Genomic DNA, 19,747 nt, shown 5'->3' with positions numbered 1-19,747 from the left:
GGCACCTAGTCCTAAATGCCCTTTTCTTTTTTTCTTTTTCTTTTTAAATTATTGCACATCAGATTGTTCTGTGAAAATCGCCATCCAGATTGATATACTCCAGCAGTCTCTTGTAGAAATTTCTCTGATTTTGGTATGTGAATTTGATCTGCACTCTGTTTATTTCTTAGTTCCAAATGATAACAGCCATAGCTTCCTGTTTGCTTTTTTGTGTGGCTAAGGTTCCATTTAAAAAAAAAAAAAAGGTTTCATAGTCAAGAAATTTGCATCTCTTAAAAAAAAAAAAAAAAAAAAAAAAGAATGTTCCTTTATTGAAAACATTGGCATAGTAGAAAAATCAACAATAAAGAATGGTATTAAGACAGATCACACACTGACAGTATCTTTGACTCAACATCCACATAGCATAACAAAGTACACACCAGCCCATATATAAACCGTGACAATGTCATTGTCCCACATCCATATCACACATTAAATAAGATAGAGCAGAGGGGCGAGGCCACGGCATAAGCGTGTTAGGACACACATCAGAGGAGTTTCATGAGCCCGCTTGCTAGTTCGCACCCACAGCAGCCTTCTCAGAGAGATTTTTAGCTCCACATTATGCCTCCCAAGTGGCAAACATTCTCGCAGCCACAGCAGACACCTCTGAGCCGTGGCAGGTCTCTGGATGTTTACTTCTCGGAGATTTGCAGAGGCCCTGCTGGCAATTCAAAACTGGCTCCGGGAGAGAAATTCCACCCCCCCCCCCCTTCTCCACAAATATCACTGTCCTCGCTTCCTCCCTCACCTCACCCTCTTGCTCAGACAGCCCTGATGGCCACACAGATGTGGGAGAGGTGCTAGGGGACAAAGAGTTGTGATCGCAAATACTATCCTACCCAACTAAGGTCGACTTGGAGCTATTTGCCCACAGGGTCAAGAAGGCCCTATGGCAGGACAGGCTATTGGGGTAGATTGGGGTAGTATGCATAGCATACTAGCTCATTATGAATAACTTACCTGAGAACGAAGCCCCCGAAGCGGTCCTCCGTCTTCATGTTCGCCGCTGCCATGTATCCCGGAGTGACTTCCGGGTCTCGCTGCTCTGGCACTGTGATTCGCCGGAGCCGCGATGACGTCACTCCCGCACATGCGCACGGGAGCCGACACGAGCAGCATATCGCCGTGATCTGCGGCGTGCTCAGTGCCCCTGCGCGCCGCTGCCTTTTTGTAAATATCTCCTAAAATGTATAGGTTTAGGAGGTATTTCTTGGTAAGCCTTAATCTAAGCTTACCTGTAGGTCAAAGTGGTTTGTAAGGGTTTACAACCACTTTAACGCCTTTTAAGAAGCTCTGTGTGTCCGCTGCCACAATCCCGCATTACATCTCCGTGTTATATGGGATGCTGCAAGCATCGAAAACCCAAAGGAAAGCTGGTGCACATTAGAGAGTGGGAGAGGGACCTGCAACATGTGTTCACGGAGACACAACTTGACCATTTATATCACCTTACCCATTCCAGCTCTGTAGATACAAAAATGCAAGAAAATGGGTTCAAACTACTAACTCGCTGGTATAGAATTCCCTTCAAACTTGCTAGAACTTATGCGTAAGTGGCATGAGTTTAAACAGATGGCGGAGGGACAGCTACAACAAGCAGTTAATCTACCCACCTCCAAATTTACAGTACATGGCGGCCAGAGGGGTGGGTTAACATTGCTGCAGCCACATTTCTTTAAAATTTTAACTCAGCATATAAAGTTTGACGGGTCAATGGGACCATACTGCAACTGCCACATTTGGCAAGTAGTTAAATGTAAAATCCCTATTGGGATATAAAAAAAAAAAATCTCCATGGGGATTGAAACAGCGATAGTATCTCCTCCTGAATGTCTGTAAACTGGCTGCCAATCATGGTTGGAAAAGTGGACCTCAAATTGCTTTTCAGAGGGTGGCAAAGTCTGCCGCCTATGTGAAAGAGGCCTAGAGCAGCCGATTCCTTTTAAATGGGCTTTTAGCACATCTTCAAACGCAGCAAACGACAATGCAAAGAGCGTACACATTTGTTCATTGTGGTACACTATATTGCAGATGCATTTAGTTTAAAGTGGTTGTAAACCTCAGACATGAAATATGAACAAAGCATATCCCTCTATAGTGGGTATGTGTCTCAATTAAGAGAACTAGTCTGGACGTTTGTTCCTTTGCTATCTGCATGAATCACTTCTGACAAGTTTTCCTGATACCAAGAGAAAAATGGAGATGGGGAAGGACCTCTAGCAGACTGACAGTCTCAGCTCTGTGTACTGTGTGCAAGGGGCGAGGGGGGGGGGTGTCTCTTTTCTCCAATCAGCTCTCAGAGCTCTCCTCACTGAGCTCTGCCGAGTGTAAATGCCCCCTTTTTTCTGACCACTCAGATAAGCTTTAGAAGTTCTGGACTTTATTTATTTTTTTATTTCTGTGCATCACCCGAGGCCAGTCACTTCACTGGGTATATGCAGGGATTACAACCTCTTTTAAATTGTGTATGTGCATTGGGGTGCCATTCAGAATGAATGGCAAGGCACCGCAACACACATTATAAAACAAATAAAACATTGATTTTTAACATGCTTTACCACAAATACAAGGTTTTGTAGGCAGAAGATGGGAAGAGCAAGGGGTGACCTGAAAATATTGCATCAATCTAACACACTGCTCTAAATAGTATTACAATGCTGCTAGGAAAACTACTGGTTTAGAAAAATCAATATTCCCCAAAAATTATATGTTTGCTATTGTGTCTGAACTGAAAACATCATTGTCTTATTGCATTATAATCATAGATTTAAAAAAAATATAACTCAATTATTCATTTTGAACAATATTGTAAACAAGAAAATGTTTTTTTGTTTTTTTTAACCAGGTAACATAAATAAGCTTCATCTAAAAAGCAGAAAGAAAAAAAGTAAGCTTATAGGCTGTTTAGATTCAACAAAATACAAATTAGGTCAAATGAAAACTGTTTTGTAACATTAAAATGAAACATTAATGGGAAGATTAACAATTAAACCAGCTTCCAGATAAACAGCTAATTGCTAAAAGCATTTGTAGAGGTTCAGGCACATGGACACCTCTAGCGGGCCTCTTAAACAACATTTATATTCCTGTAATTAATGCACTTCTGTTGAATTTCAAATAGTGGGTGCGTGCTGTAATCTAATAAACAAATTAAATATAAAACTAATAGAGTTTATGTCATGGTCACCCTTTTCTTTTTTTCAGTTGTTTACTACATTTAATAGAGCAACATGAACAGCAAGAGCAACAGTGACATCTTCTGGATAATAGAATGTATTGCTAGCACATTTAAAGTGATCCTAAATTCTAGTTAAAAATATATATATTATATCCAAGTGTATGTATTCCTAATTAAAAAAAAAATGCTTTCTATTGCTCTCAACCATCAATTTTTTTTTTCAGCTTCGCGTTGAAGAGTAGCTATGTTAATTCTTTATACTACCACTTTATGTTGGATATTAACTATGTATGGCATTCATAGTTGGCATAGAGCAGACGAATGTGTATTGCTAATTAGAAAAAAATAAAAAATAAAAAATAAAAAAAGGGGGGGAAAAGAAAATGTTTGGGAGCTCACAGAGGACATAACAAGGATGCAGAAAAACACAGCAAGAAAAAGATTTCATAAAAGTAGATTACAGTTTCATTAGGTAGTGGTTGTGTACAATGTTTTTAAAATAAGAAACTTGTTTCCTGTCAATTTAAAGTGATATTAAACCCAAAACCAAAAATGTGATATAGTGCAGCTTACCAATCAGTAAATGTGGTTGATGCATTCTTTTTCTTTATTTAGGCTTTTTTTTCCCCTCCGTTTTCACCTGGTGATCTGGCCAGTAACATGCCTCCTGTATTAGTGCAGTGAGCACTATGATATTTTTTCTTCTGTATGAGTCACACTGTACAAAAGGATGAGCTGGTGCTTCATCACATTTGGGGACCCGTCAGAAAAGTGATGTTTCGTTGCCGCCATCTTGCTACACCCCACACTCCTCCATAGTAAGGATACACTGAGAAGGGGGAAAGTGGACATCTTGTTACACCCACCGGAGTTTTGCCTTTTACACTTATTTTTAACAGTCAACTGAGGCTATATAGTGAAATACAGTACTTAGAACTCCGTCTGACTGTTTAGAAGTTGAATTTTAAAAGCAGTGGCAAGCCTGCTGATCTCATAGGTTTGCTAATCGGACAGAACACCACTGATTTTAAAATTCAACATCTAAACATTGAGACAGGGTTCTAAGTACTGTATTTCACTATATAACCTCAGTTTACTGTTAAAAATAAGTGTAAAATGCAAAACTCTGGTGGGTGCAACAAGGTGTTCGCTTTCCCCCTTCTCAGTGTATCCTTACTATGGAGGAGTGTGGGGTGTAGCAAGATGGTGGCGACAGAATGTCACTTCCGTCACACATTCTCACAAGTCGCCTAATCTGACGAAACACTGGCATTTTTACCCTTCCATGTCTGTGAGCTGTGTATGAGGAGAAGTTTAACCCTTTCTCATTAACAACAGTGTGGAGACCTCCTGCAACCTACAGTGAAGGGAAAAAATATTTGATCCCCTGCTGATTTTGTACGTTTGCCCACTGACAAAGAAATGATCAGTCTATAATTTTAATGGTAAGTTTATTTTAACAGTGAGAGACAGAATAATAACAAAACAATCCAGAAAAATGCATTTCAAAAAAGTTATAAATTGATTTGAATTTAATGAGTGAAAAAAGTATTTGACCGCTTTGCAAAATGTGACTTAGTACTTGGTGGCAAAACTGTTCTTGGCAATCGCAGAGGTCTGACGTTTCTTGTAGTTGACCACCAGGTTTGCACACATCTCAGGAGGGATTTTGTAACACTCCTCTTTACAGATCATCTCCAAGTCATTAAGGTTTTGAAGTTGACATAACTTTAACCTCGTGCTCCTTCCACATATTTTCTATGGGATTATGGTCTGGAGACTGGCTAGGCCACTTCTGGACATTAAAGTGCTTATTCTTGAGCCACTCCTTTGTTGCCTTGGCCATGTGTTTTGGGTCATTGTCTTGCTGGAATGCACATCCACGAACCATCCTTGGCTGAGGGAAGGAGGTTCTCACCAAAGATTTGACAGTACATGGCCCAGTCTATCGTCACTTTGATGCTGTGAAGTTGTCCTGTTCCCATAGCAGAAAAGCAGCCACAAAGCATAATGTTTCCACCTCCATGTTTGATGGTAGGGATGGTTTTCCTGGGGTCATAGGCAGCATTCCTCCTCCTCCAAACACGGCGAGTTGAATTGATGCCAAAGAGCTTGAATTTGGCCTCATCTGGCCACAACACTTTTACCCAGTTCTCCTCTGAATCATTCAGATGTTCATTAGCAAACTTCAGACAGGCCTGTACATGTGCTTTCTTGGGCAAACAGACCTTGCAGGGGCTGCAGGATTTCAGTCCTTCGCGGCATAATGTGTTACCAATTGTTTTCTTGGTAACTATGGCCCCAGCTGCCTTGAGATCATTGAGAAGATTCTCCTGTGTAGTTCTGGGCTGATTCCTCACCGTTCTCATGATAATTGGAACTCCATGAGGTGAGATCTTGCATGGAGCCCCAGACCGATGGTGATTGACAGTTATTGTGTGTTTCATCCATTTGCAAATAATCGCACCAACTGTTGTCACCATCTCACCAAGCTGCTTGGCGATGGTCTTGAAGCCTATTACAGCCTTGTGTAGATCTTCAATCTTATCCCAGACATCCTTGGACACCTATTTGGTCTTGGAATCTGATTGATTGATTGCTTCTGTGGACAAATGTCTTTTATACATGTAACAAGCTGAGATTAGGAGCACTCCTTTTAAGAGAGAGTGCTCCTAATCTCAGCTCTTTACCTTTATAGAAGACACCTGGGAATCAGAAATCTTGCTGATTGATAGGGGATCAAATAGTTATCTCACTTTTTAAAAATGCAAATCAATTTATAACTTTTTTGAAAAGCATTTTTCTGGATATTTTTATTGTTATTCTGTCCCTCTGTTAAAATAAAACTACCATTAAAATTATAGACTGATCATTTCTTTGTCAGTGGGCGACGTACAAAATCAGCAGGGGATGAAATACTTTTTTCCCTCACAGTAAGAGGTCTGTCTTTGAAGGTGAACAGATTTGGAGGAAAGGGGGGTACAGTGTTCACGGCGAAGAACTATTGGGAGAAAAAAGCTGTAGCTTTTGCAATAGACATGTTGGCCCTTCATAAATCCCCAATTGTTTGGTAATCCTGACACAGTTTACGCACTGGCCCTTCCTCGCGATTATTTTCTTTTATATTTAAATTGGTTTAATAGAGTATACACATCACTCATGGGGCATTTTATATATGACCGTCAAGTTTTTTTTTTGTTATTGTATTATGGAGTATAGGTTTTTGTGGGGTTTATGGTTATTACGCACTGCAATACTGTATCTTTATGGCCATTTTGATCAAGTTTTCTGATTAACCATTTTGGTTTAGTTTTAGCCCCATTTTTATCTATTTTCATTTCATGTCTAAATATGTCACACCCTTCAGCTGTATTCAGGCTTTACTAGCACACCTGTACATTTGTTATTATAGCCGCCATCACATGAGTTTGGCTCATTTATTTGACCTTAATATAATGGCTCCTGTACAGACTGACTTCTAGAAAATAGAAGGCTATGGAGATAAACATAAGCCTCACTCAGCCATTCCATTTTTATGCATGAGCTTCTACAAAATGGCCGACACTCTATTGTGTTTAATCTAGTCTGCCCGCCACTACCCCTGATGAGGTCCGCTGACGTAACATGTAGGGTGTGAGCGGAGGCAGAAGTGAACCGGAAATGACACGTGTGGAGGCACATTATGGTACCTCTAAGTGTTTTTGCTGCATTTTACAAGTCTTTTAGATTGTGAGTAATATTATTTTGAATATAGCATTTATTACACCCCTTTCACACCAGGGCGTTTTGCAGGCGCTATAGCGTTAGAAATAGCGCCTGCAATCCGCCCTAAAGAAGCTGCACCATTGTGTGTAGTGTGAAAGCCCGAGGGCTTTCACACTACAGCGGTGCGCTGGTAGGACGTCAGAAAAAAGTGGGGCAGCGCTGTATTACCGCCGGCAAAACGCCGCTATTGCGGCGTATTGCCGGCGGTTTTAACCCTTTCGCGGCTGCTAGCGGGGGTAAAAGCGCCCCGCTAGCGACCGAAATGCGCCGCAAATCCGGCGGTAAAACGCCGCTAAAAATAGCGGCGTTTTACCGCCGACGCAATGGGCGGTGTGGTGTGAAAGGGGTCTTAGTGTACATACTAACTACACTATAGGAGACTTTCTTTGATTTTTTTTCTTCAAACATGAGCTGGTGTAAGCTTGCTTGGGGTTTTAAAGGAGCCTGACCCTATATACCTCTGGAACCTGGGAGACTTATTTGGAGAGCCCCTAATGGGAGTAAGATGCTGAAATACCATGGAACGGATGAATTAACACATTTATACACCATTACATCTATTGGGAGGTGAGAGTTCTGTGAGAAAAGGGATGGCACAAGTTATTTGAAAGTGAATAGGCACCTCAGGAATTGGTTTGGTGTTGGATGTTACTGTGAGACACTAAAGATGATATTCATTCATAGCCACTAATTAGTGGAAAGGACTTAAGAGACTTTATCATCAAATGCCACATATTTGCATTTCACTGTTCATAGTTTTACGAGCATTTATATTTTGAAACACACATTTTATATTATATACGCATATACATATACACACACACACACACACACACACACACACACACACACACACTCACTCACTGTTTTAAAGGGATGTATTGTGTTTAGTTACTTTAAAGAGGAAGTAAACTCCCATTCTAAACTCCCATTCATAAGTTTTACCTATAGGTACTGTACAGCTTTAGACCACTGCAGCTTCATTTTGTGCACTCTATTTTTATTTTTAGTATTTCACTATTGGTAGTTGGCACTAATTAATTACTTCATTTATCACTTTACTAGTGTGGGAACACTTTTAGATGTTAGAAGCAGCCCTTTTCACCATTGACTTGGGAGTTTGGATCACATTTTAAACTTTTTGAGAATTTGAAGAACATTGATTGGCTGTCTCTAGGTTATATTATGAGGGAGGAGTGAACTCATGTTTTAGTTCATTTTATTAGTACTGCACTATATTCTGGTTTTATTGTTTACTTTAGATATGAATCACTTTCTGGTGCTGGCTGGCTAATAGTTTTTTGTTGTTAGGTGTGTAGGTGCTGTATAAAAGCTTATTTAACCACTTGGGATCCGCGCTATTGCAAAATGACGGCAATAGCGCGGACCCACATTTTCGGGACTACGTCTATTGACGTAGTCCCGGTTACGAGCGGCCTGCGCGCCCCCTGAGGGGCGCGCGCGGCGCGCTCTGTGATCGGCGAGTCCGTGAGACTCGCCTGATCACCGATCCGTGTAAGGGGTCGATCCCGACCCCTTATCACGTGATCAGCTGTCAGCCAATGACAGCTGATCATGTGATAAAACGGAGCCGGTAATCGGCTAGTATTCCTCCTCGCGCTGACAGCGCGAGGAGAAAAAAAAAAGCCGATCGCCGGCGGCCGTGTTCGGGACATCAGTCCCGATCACGGCCAGCAATTTAAAAGGACACCTGCCCCCTGCCAGTGCCCACCTGCCACCCGCAGTGCCATCCTGAAATAAAGTAAGTGCCCCCCTGTCAGTGCCACCCAGCAGTGCCCATAGTGCCCACAGTGCCACCCAGCAGTGCCCACAGTGCCACCCAGCAGTGCCCACAGTGCCACCCACAGTGCCACCCACAGTGCCACCCAAAATCTGCCTCAGGTGCTGCACCCCAGTGCCGCCCATCAGTGCCCAGCAGTGCCGCCCATCAGTGCCCAGCAGTGCCGCCCATCAGTGCCCAGCAGTGCCACCTATCAGAGCCACCTATCAGTGCCACCTATCAGTGCCCATCAGTCCCATCTATCTGTGGTACCTATCAGTGCCCATCCGTGCCACCCATCCGTGCCACTTATCCGTGCCACCCATCCGTGCCATCTTATCTGTGCCCATCTTTGCCCATCAGTGCCGCCTTATCTGTGCCCATCGGTGCCGCCTTATCTGTGCCTATTAGTGCCGCCTTAACTATGCCTATCAGTGCCCACCAGTGCAGCCTATCAGTGCCCACCAATGCAGCCCATCAGTGCCCACCAATGCAGCCCATCAGTGCCCACCAATGCAGCCTATCAGTGCCCACCAATGCAGCCTATCAGTGCCGCCTAATCAGCGCACTTCAATGAAGGAGAAAAATGACCCGTTTGCAAAATTTTATAACAAACTATTAAAACATGATTTTTTTTTTTTTTTTTTTTGCATCTTTTTTTGTTTGTTTAGCAAAAAATAAAACTCCGAGCTGTAACTAAATACCACCAAAAGAAAGCTCTATTTGTGGGAAAAAAATGATAAAAAATTCATTTGGGTACAGTGTTGTATGACCGCGTAATTGTCACTCAAAGTGCATCAGCGCTGAAAGCTGAAAATTGGTCTGGGACTGAGGGGGGTTTAAGTGCCCAGTAAGCAAGTGGTTAAAAGCGGCGTTCGGCGCTCACATGATTGTCCGCTGCTCTCCTCTCCGCGGCTAACGTGAGCAGGGGTTTCCCAGCACCACCCCTGCAGCGATCACATCAGGAGAGGAGACCAGCGGACAGTCACCCGAGTGCTGAATGGTGCTTTGAAATAAAGTATTATGCAGAATTTTCTTTTAGAAATTACATCCAATGCAGAGCTTATTGTTATATAACAGATGGAACTAGAATAGGAAAAAAAATTCACTTAACATACACTTTAAGGCTATACTATAATTTGTTATGGTTACCTTTGAAAATGTAGACAAATGATGTACAAAGTATAATTAATAGTTACCTTTTGACTTTCAACAGTCTCCTGCACTGAGGCCAGCATAGGATCTGGTAGTTTCTTGCCTTTACCAGTAGCAGTACTCGGTCTTGGGGTGGTGTAAGAGCTGCAATAATTCCAATTTGTGTTATTTATTTTTTTACAATTAACAACGCGTTTTATTAAAAGCAGTAAGGATACATTACCAATTTGTGTTATTAAATGGAAGTAGAACTTTTTTGTTTTACAAACATATGAAGTACTAATGATGTATGAATATAATAGCAAGGGGTGCTCCAGATTGTCATAAAGTAATTTCTGATCTTTAATGGCACATAAGAAAGATTCTTTGGCATTTACAATATTTCTATTGTACAGAAATATTTACTTGTTGGAAAATCTCAGTTTAAGTGGGGATAATTTCTAATGTATCAATGTGAAAGCATGAAAGAGGAAGTACTGTTTAACTGTCAGTTGTGGAAGAGATACACAGCAGCTCCTAGTGGTCCAATTTGCTTGTGGTCAATACCCAGCTACGGATACTGAAGGGGCTTTGAAACAGTAAAATGCATTTTTAAAAATCCCTTCATCATTCTGTGGCTAGTACACACCTATGCTCTGCACATTTTAACAATACAAGCAAAAGTGAGCCTATTACAAAATGGACATGCTTGGGGATAATACAAACAATGTTGAAGAACTGTTTCAGTGGTTGAGGAGTGCAGGGGATTTGACATCATGCACAGGTGACAAATGCACAACAGCGGGCAGTATATACAGGAGAGAACTGTAGAAGCTATGATGGCAAGCAGCATGTACAGGAGTGAAGTATAGATGGTATGATGGCAGGTCATGTGCAGAAAAAGAGCGTGAAGGATTTGTCAGAAGGCAGTATGAGTAGTAGAGCTGTACAGAGGTTAGGATGGTGGGCAGTACATAGGCCTTATGTACAATAAAGGAGCACAGAGGTTATGATGACTAGTAGTATGTGTAGGAGAAGAGGTCAGAGGCTGTGACGGTCACAAGTATGAGCAGGAATGGAGGAGCACAGAGGTAATGACGACTTATAGTATGTGCAGGAGAGGAGTGTCGAGGCTGACAGTCAGAGGAGTATAGAGGTTATAACGGCCAGCAGTATGTGCAGAAGTGGAGTGTGAAAGCAAAGACGGTCAGAAGTAGAAGAGGAGTACAGAGTTTATGACAGAAAGCAGTATGTGCAGGAGAGGAGAGTGGAGGCTGCGACGGTCAAAGGTATTTGCAGCAGAGGAGTATAGAGATTAGAATGCCCAGCAGTATGTGCAGGAGAGGAGTGTAGTGTGACGGTCAGAGTTATGTGCAGCAGAGGAGTATGGAGGTTATAACGGCCAGCCGTATGTACAGGAGAGGAGAGTGGAGGCCAGGGGTGTAGCTACAGAGGATGCAAGAGTCGCGATCCGGCCCCAGGGGGCCCGTGCAGCTCCCCTGTCAAGTTTGTCTACACTTGTGTGAGCCAGAGCAAGAGTCGGGGACGGAGATGGCGGTTCTAGGTACGGAAGACTGCTTGCCTCTTGACTTTACACTCTGGATGCAGCTAACACCAGGCTGAATAGGAGGGCTAGCAGGGCGGTATATAGGAGAACGGATCTCCTCTGTTCTCCTCCTGTCTCCTGCAGGTCTTTCAATGGCTGCAGGAGCAGGATCGGTTCTCCTATATGCCGCCCTGCCCGCCCTCCTATCCAGCCAAGAGGCAAGCAGTCATCCATACCTAAGACCGCCAGCTTTGCCTCCCAACTCCACCCCCTCCCCCGACCCTGGCTCCCACTTCCTGCCTCAAGGCTGTTCCTGCTGCCAGAATGGTAGGAGAAAAGCTCCCTGCCCGAGGTCGCTCCTGGTAAACCAAAAACTTACAGCCACACTGTCACAGCAGAGTGTAAAAGAATACACGGCCCAGCAAGTATAGTGTTCCAGGTGTGCTGCTGACTGTCACTCTGCTCTCTCCCATACCACCCCCCTCCCATCATGCTGTCCCCTCACACTGCCCTCCACTGCCTCCCTCCCATCAAAAACTGTATAAAAACTATAAAATTATAAAATAAAATGGTAAAAAATAATAAAAACCTACCGACCCCATCCACTGCCCTACTGACCACGTCTGCCGCCCTACTGACCGCCGCCCTAATGACCATGTCCGCCGCCCTAATGACCACGTCTGCCGCCCTGCTAACCACGTCCACCGCCCTGCTAACCACGTCCACCGCCCTGCTGACCACGTCCACCGCCCTGCTGACCACGTCCACCGCCCTGCTGACCACGTCCACCGCCCTGCTGACCACGTCCACTGCCCTACTGACTGACATCATTCCCAGTCCACACTGACACCACTGGCTGAACTACGGTTGCAAAGTGTCACACTTGTGACTGGGCCCTGGCATTCCACCACCATGGCGCAGCCCAAGACTGAAGGTTTACATAACATGTGAAAGGGATCCACCGTGGGCTTTAAAGGGGCATGGGATTAGTGGGAAGGGCTTTGGGCTCGGAGGGAATGGCTTAGGTCGGAGGTTTGGGGGCCCTTCATGATTTCTTGCATCAGGGCCCTGAAGGTTCTAGTTACCCCTCTGGTGGAGGCTGTGACTGTCAGAGACGTATAGAGGTTATCACAACCAGCAGTATGTGCAGGAGAGGAGTGTGGAGGCTGTGACGGTATGTGCAGCAGAGAAGTACAGATAGTATAACATCAGGAATTGTGGGAGGTATGGCAGTGGACAGTATGTGTAAATATAGAGTTGTTTGATAAATATTTTTAGTGTGCTAGATCTTCATTCAAAATAAATAACAAGGGCGTGGCCTGGAGCTTCATGGTGTAGGACGTGCTGAGTGAGAGCTCCGTCTGAGACTTCATCCTTTTACCTTATCCTTTGGGGATTTTTCTTTGCTATTTACTGAACAGACGCCCGGGAACCTTGTGCTCACTTTGTGCCTCATGTCGCCGACTAAAAGACCCTCCGAGGCGGCCGCCAAGCTGGCTAAGTTCCGCCACGAGGGCCAGGGCGCGACGGAGCAAGATGGCGCCGGCCCCGCTTCTACCGCGGAGGAGTCTCCTGCAAACGATACCGCCAAGATCCTTGAGGCCGTCTCCTCCTGCCAAACCGCCCTCACTACCAAGATAGAGGAGGTTAAGATGGATATCTCCCATATTCGGCATGACCTGCAGAAGCTGAGGGACAGGGTGTCCGAGGCCGAACGAAGAGTGGAACACGTGGAGACGGACATCCCTCCTCTACAACATTCGGTCGAATGTTTGCAGCACCAGCTTAGTGTCGTCCTTCACAAGCAGGACGACATGGAAAATAGACTTCGACGTTGCAATCTTCGTTTCGTGGGTCTCCCGGAACGATCGGAGGGCTCCGACCCTCCCACTTACCTGGAAAACCTCCTCGTTAAAACCTTCGGCAGGGAATCCTTCTCCTCCACGTTCGTGATCGAACGAGCGCATCGTCTGGCGGCTCGTCCGCCTCCAGCCGGCGCACCCCCACGGACTTTTATTGCCAAGCTACTTAACTACAGAGACCGGGACACGGTGCTTCGTCTCACCCGCGAACGTGGAAATATCCCGGTTGACAATGTTACGGTTGCAGTGTTCCCAGATTTCTCGGCGGAGGTCCAACGAAAACGAGCGCAATTTACGGAGGTCAAGCACCAGCTGCGAGTTCGCCATTTGCCATATGCAATGTTGTTTCCAGCTCGACTCCGGGTGACCCGCGAGGGCAAGACCTATTTCTTTGAAGATCCTGCTGCGGCCTTGTCGTGGTTGGAACGGGATGTGGCGCAAGGCCCTGCTTGAAAGCTGACCACTGCAGCCCCTGAGTAGTGCCTACCTATCCACCTTGGCTACCGTGAGTGATCCCTGCCCCCCCCTGTTTCTTCTGCTATACCCCCCCTCTTTTTTCTCCTTTGACCTTATGGACTGCCTCCATTTTTGCTGCTACCACCCCCTGCATTGGAGAACGCTGTGCTGATTGCCCTCTGCGGTGGCCGCCGCTGAACTCTCTCTGTGCCCTGGACTTACAGTTCCTGCTTCCCCTCCTTTGCCAGCCTCCCGTGTACTGCTGCTTGGGTGACGGCCGTTTTGGTGCACCCTTCATCGCCTTCTTTATGGTGAACACCGGTGTGATGGCGCAGATCGTGAGGGGGGACATGCTCTGGGACGTGCTACCTTTGCCCTTGTTTCGCTCCATTTTTTACTCTCCCCTCTCTCCCTTCCCTCCTTATTTCTACTGATGCACACGGAGGTAACCATGTACTGCTTGAACTCCTTGTCTCCCCTATTTGGCCCATTCTTCCACATGCCTGGGTTCCCCCCTTTTTTTTCTTTCCCCCCTTTTTTTTCTTTTTTCCCCTGTCTGCCCCACATGCTATGCTTTTATTTGGTCTCTCAGACGACCTGCTGACTCTTGCTCTGGAAATTACACCCCCTGCAACCCGCTGCACTGTCTGCTCTGCAGTTTTTTATAATTGCGCCCATGTTTGTTTTGTTTCCCTGGCCAGCAGTCACTACCGCGGCTGCGGCGAGTGACAGTTTTTTTGTTTTGCCCCGCTGGTCCAGAGTAGGCATTGTTATGACTGTTTTACTGGTTGTATGTGTTTTATATTGTGTTATTTACAGCTGTAATTTTACTGCAAATGTGTTCTTGTATTTGTTGATGCCAGCCAGGGAGGATCCAGTGGTTGCCCAGGCGCCCTGCATGCCCGAACTTCCTGGGCCGGGGGCCTACACTAGTTTAATCTGTGCCGACATGTTCCATGGCTGCGCTTAAATTTGCAACCTGGAATGTCAGGGGCCTTGGCGCTAAACCCAAGAGATTAGCCGTCCTTACTCACCTCAAACGCCTGAAAGTGGACATCTCGATCCTCGTCGAGACTCACCTTACAGGCCAATCCCAAAGGGCGCTTAGAAAGCCTTGGGTCGGCTGGATGTACAGCGCCCCTCACACTTCCCATTCCCGAGGTGTAGCCATTTTAATTGCTAAAACTGTGCAGTTCCAGTTACATGACCTATGCTCAGACCCTCACGGTAGATTTCTATTTTTACATGCCACTGTGAGCGGCCTGACGATGCTTATTATGGCGTTTTACATACCACCGCCCTTCCAGTTTCAGGCCCTGCACGAGGGTCTCACTTTTATGACCAAATTCCCTACAGTCCCGGTAATCTGGATAGGTGATTTCAACATGACCATCAACCCCGGCCTCGACCGACTTGGCGCACCTGACCGCACATCTTCCCCCCCTTATACCACTAGGTTCGGTAGATTTGCAGCTGAATTGGCCATGACAGACTCCTGGAGACATAAGTATCCAACTGCACAGGCCTTTTCTTGCTTCACTCCCTCCCGCCGCGCTATGTCTCGTATAGACATGGCCCTGCTCTCTCCCTCCCTCCTTCCCGAATTATTGGAGGTCGGCTTTGACGCCAGGGTGCTGTCGGACAACTCCCCATACTGGTTGACGCTGAGGCTGCCTGTGACTGTCCCCCCCGTGTGTGGAGACTGAACCCCTTCTGGCTTACGGTTATCCCAGGCCTGGAGGACTTACAGAGGGAACTGGTTTTTTTCCTCCGTTCAAACTCGGGATCTGCGTCCCCTGGGTCAATATGGGAATCATTTAAGCTTCATGCTAGGCTGCTCCTGGTCACTCGTATTAACAGGTACAAGGCTAATTCTAGACAGGCATTGACACAGGCTGAGGAGCGCCTGCAGTCCCTTGAGCAACTGTTTGTGATGGATCCTTCCCTGGAACATGCCACCCAGCTCCGCCTCCAGTCCCGACTGACCGATCACCTTCATTATGAGAAAGCGAAACAGGGCCTTTTCTTTAGTAGACAGCGTGTGTTTGAGCACGGCGAGCGGGCGGGCAAACTGCTAGCCTATATGGCCCGGCTGGACCACAGCCCCCCGGTGGTGGTTCAGCTCCGTGGCGCCGCCGACGACCTGATTTCTGACCCTGACCTGATTCTACGTGAGTTTAGAATGTTTTACTCCACCCTATACACCTCCACAACTCGTCACACGCACGCTGACCTCACCCAATTTCTTCACTCCATAGATTTCCCCTCTGTCAGCCCAGAGCAGCGATCCCTCCTGGAAGCCCCCATCTCCCCTGACTGTATTGCCGAGGCACTTGCCTCCCTCCCATCCTCCAAGGCGCCTGGCTCGGACGGGCTGCCCCTGGAATTTTATTCTCATTTTCAAGACACGCTAATCCCAGAACTGCACACATTATACACCCATATGTTTGATACAATGTCCCTTCCCGCCTCCATGGGAGAGGCCCTTGTTGTCCTTATACCCAAGCCCGGTAAGGACCCCTGCTACCCAGAGTCGTACCGCCCGATTTCTCTCCTGCAGCTGGACGTAAAAATCCTGGCTAAAATTCTGGCCCTGCGACTCAATAAAGTTGTCCTCAGCCTTATACATCCAGATCAAACGGGGTTCATGCCTAACAAAAACACTGCCTTTAATCTCCGCAGACTCTTTATGAATCTGCAGGCCACTCATGATAACATCGGCTCCCGGGTAGTCGTGAGTCTAGATGCCGCGAAGGCGTTTGACTCCGTTGAATGGAGTTATTTATGGGAATGCCTGACTAATTTTGGCTTTGGCCCTAACTTCATTAAGTGGATTCAGCTTTTATATAGCGCTCCCACTGCCCGGATCCAGGTTAATGGCAGGATCTCGGATCCCTTTCCTCTGTCTAGGGGTACTCGCCAGGGTTGCCCGTTATCCCCCCTCCTGTATGCCCTCGCGGTTGAGCCGCTGGCCATTGCCATTCGTGCTCACCCGCAAATTAAGGGCCTGCGTTCGGGCCTTTTGACGGAAACCCTCAGCTTATACGCTGACGATATGTTATTATACAAGTACTGATATCACTGGCAAACAATCTAAACAAAAATTGCTAAGAATATTCCCCACCGATCCCAGCGCACACAGAAACAAAAGATGATATAATTTGCAAGCTGCTATCATACAAAAGATAAATCATAAAAATTATATAGTATATAGCCCTCGTGAATCTATTGTCCAATATATACCATATTGACAGCGCTAAAACAACAAAACAATCATTCTTAAGAGGGTAGAAGCCCCATGGTTTACAACAAAAACCACAGTAATGTCCTTAAAAAGTCCCACACATCTGAGGATGGGATTTTAGTTGAAACACCAAAATGATGGAAAACAGAAAGAAAAGTCCATCTCCAAGAAAAGACCACCAGTGCAGAAAGAGCTTGTTAGCCGGTGACACCCCTTATGGTAAAGCACTCACCAGAACCCAATGGGTTAACAGGCACCTCTTTATAAATAGTCTTTCACTGGTATTCCTCTGTACCCAATTCCTGTGTCCTCATAGATTTTTCGGATTTAATACTTCACTCCCAGCAGCAAGTTCACATATAGAAAACAGCAAAAAGAGGTTCCATAGTGCAAACTGCTTTATTCTTTAAAAAATTTGTGCGCATATACACCATACGTACATAATCAATAAAAATTCATTCACAGAGATGTAACCACTAGAACAACCGGATTTGTCTCACCGCGGCTCCGGGCGTCTTAGATCGAATGCAGGCTCGGCTTCCACGGCGGGTCCCGGGCAATCGTACAAATCGACCGCTCTGTAGTTACGAATAGCTGCTTGGTCACGCCCATACGCGTTTCGTCATCACGTCTTCATCTGTGGGCGTGGCCAAGCAGTGCAGCTAATCCGATTAAATATGAATAGGGGCGGAGAGGTGGCTCATGGGCATTCCCACGTCCAGCCCCCTAGACACACTCACTCCCACCCAATGCGGAAATGAAAAGGCCACGTCGTGCAAGCCATCGCCATGACAACATGCCTAAATGTACACTGTTCGCAAAAAAAAAAAAACTTTCGTTTCTCACGAGTACGTCCCTGTGGGTAAAATTTGTTCACACAAACCTTCGTTTCTCATGAGAACAGTATTAATTCATTAAATCACCGAACAGCATACATTAAGTGAGCAGGTTATCTCATTATTCCAGGAAATCACCATTATCATACTAAAATAATAATATAATAATAAATTTACATCATTATTACCTAAAATACCCATTATCATACCAAAATAATAAATATTGTCAATATTGCAGGTATCCATCTTAGAAAAATGCATTGAGATAAAAGGCACATATATCTCAAATCTATATATACCACCAATATGTATGTAGAGCAAAATGCATTACATTCAATAAAATATTAAATAATTCTCCACACTATCTTAATCAATAGTCTTGTCTGATAGATTAATAAAAAATGATAAGATAAAATAAAACCCGAATGTTGAGTACCAGCAAAGCTAGAAAATGTAGACCTCTTGGTCTACTCGACTGCAAAAGTAGGTGTCCCAAAAAATAGAATAGAATAGAACCGACCTATACTCTTTTTTGTATACATGTATGCTGTGTTCACATAAAAAAATATATTAATAAAACAAGGCTAAATATGTTATGTAGAAACTGTTCTAAAATATATTAAGCTCAAATCCTCCTCAATATTTCCCCAGTGTACTGCAATAAAAACTTAGTAGTCACTAATGAAACAGTTAACATCCACCTCTATATTTAAACCGTAGGGACTCAAAGTGTTCATACGGAACAGCCACTCGGTCTCACGTTTAGATATTTCCCGGACTAAATTACTGCCCTTCCAATTCGGAAAGACCCTATCTACACCCCAAAACTTAAGACCTGTTGGGTCCCTGTCGTGTTTAAGTCTGAAATGTAGGGAAACACTATGGTCCTTATAGCCAATGGAAATATTGTAAATATGTTCTGCCACCCTAGTACATAATTTCCTTTTTGTTCGTCCTACATACATCAGCCCACACGGGCACTGAAGTACATATACTACATGTGTGGTCACACATGTGATAAATTGATCGATCTTAAAATTTTGTCCATTACCAGTGGAGGTGAATTGATCAATCCCCCGAATGTGATTGTGAACAGATTTACAGGCTTTGCACCTTCGACAGGCAAAAAAGCCAGCTCGATCCCAGAACATAAGAGGCCTGGAGGGTGGATCCAAAACCTTTTTGACAATTTTATCCCCAAAAGAGAAATTACGTCTGTAAATAAATCTAGGGTTCTCAGGAATTACTCCCTTGAGCGTCCTATCTAATTTGAGGATGTCCCAGTGTTTTCGGATAATCCCCTCTACCTCCTTGTATTGGCCATGGAGGGTGCTAATGAAACCCCATTCATGAGTACTACACATTATCCTTTCTTTCCGTTGTAAACATTGCTCCTGGGGTACACGTAGCACCTGTTGCAATTCCTGATCCAGCATGTCAAAGGAGTAACCCTTTCCACAAATTTATCCCTGACTAAAGATGCCTGTGTCAAATAATCATCATCAAAGGTACAATTTCTTCTAACACGAAGAAACTGACCTTTCGGTATCCCACGTAGCCAAAGCGGATGATGTCCACTATGAATAGGAATAAAACTATTTCTGTCCGTTGGCTTAAAAAACACTTTTGTGGACAAATTAGTCATTTCTCTCATTACAGTTACATCCAGAAAGTGGATTGACTTTTTATTCCAACTGAAGTCTAATTTTATATTGTTATTATTGTTGTTCAAACCATCAGAAAAGTCCTTCAGAGATTCCTCCGTGCCTTGCCAGATGAAAAACATATCATCTATATACCTATGATAGAAAAGTAATTCCCTTCTCCGGTTCGCAAAAATCCGTATATCCTCCCAATGGCTCATAAATAAATTCGCCAAACTCGGCGCAAATTTTGAACCC

The 19,747-nt window shown here is 44.8% G+C and overlaps 1 protein-coding gene across 2 annotated transcripts in view; it reads right to left on the bottom strand.

The window, feature by feature from the left end:
• The window catches only part of ULK4 (unc-51 like kinase 4), a 951,013-nt gene that overhangs the window by 847,759 nt on the left and 83,507 nt on the right, over window positions 1–19,747 (bottom strand). For both annotated transcript variants that reach the window (XM_077491567.1, XM_077491568.1), the window contains exon 12: window positions 9,968–10,067. In XM_077491567.1, the coding sequence (XP_077347693.1) occupies window positions 9,968–10,067 (100 nt within the window). The remainder of the gene's footprint in view (window positions 1–9,967; window positions 10,068–19,747) is intronic.

The sequence above is a fragment of the Lithobates pipiens genome, unplaced genomic scaffold (assembly GCF_037356315.1).
Source record: "Lithobates pipiens isolate NorthernLeopardFrog02 unplaced genomic scaffold, aLitPip1_a1.2 Scaffold_19, whole genome shotgun sequence".
Classification (NCBI taxonomy): Eukaryota; Metazoa; Chordata; class Amphibia; order Anura; family Ranidae; genus Lithobates; species Lithobates pipiens.
Note: the sequence above shows the minus strand (reverse complement) of the source record. Positions and strands in the feature narration are given on the sequence as shown.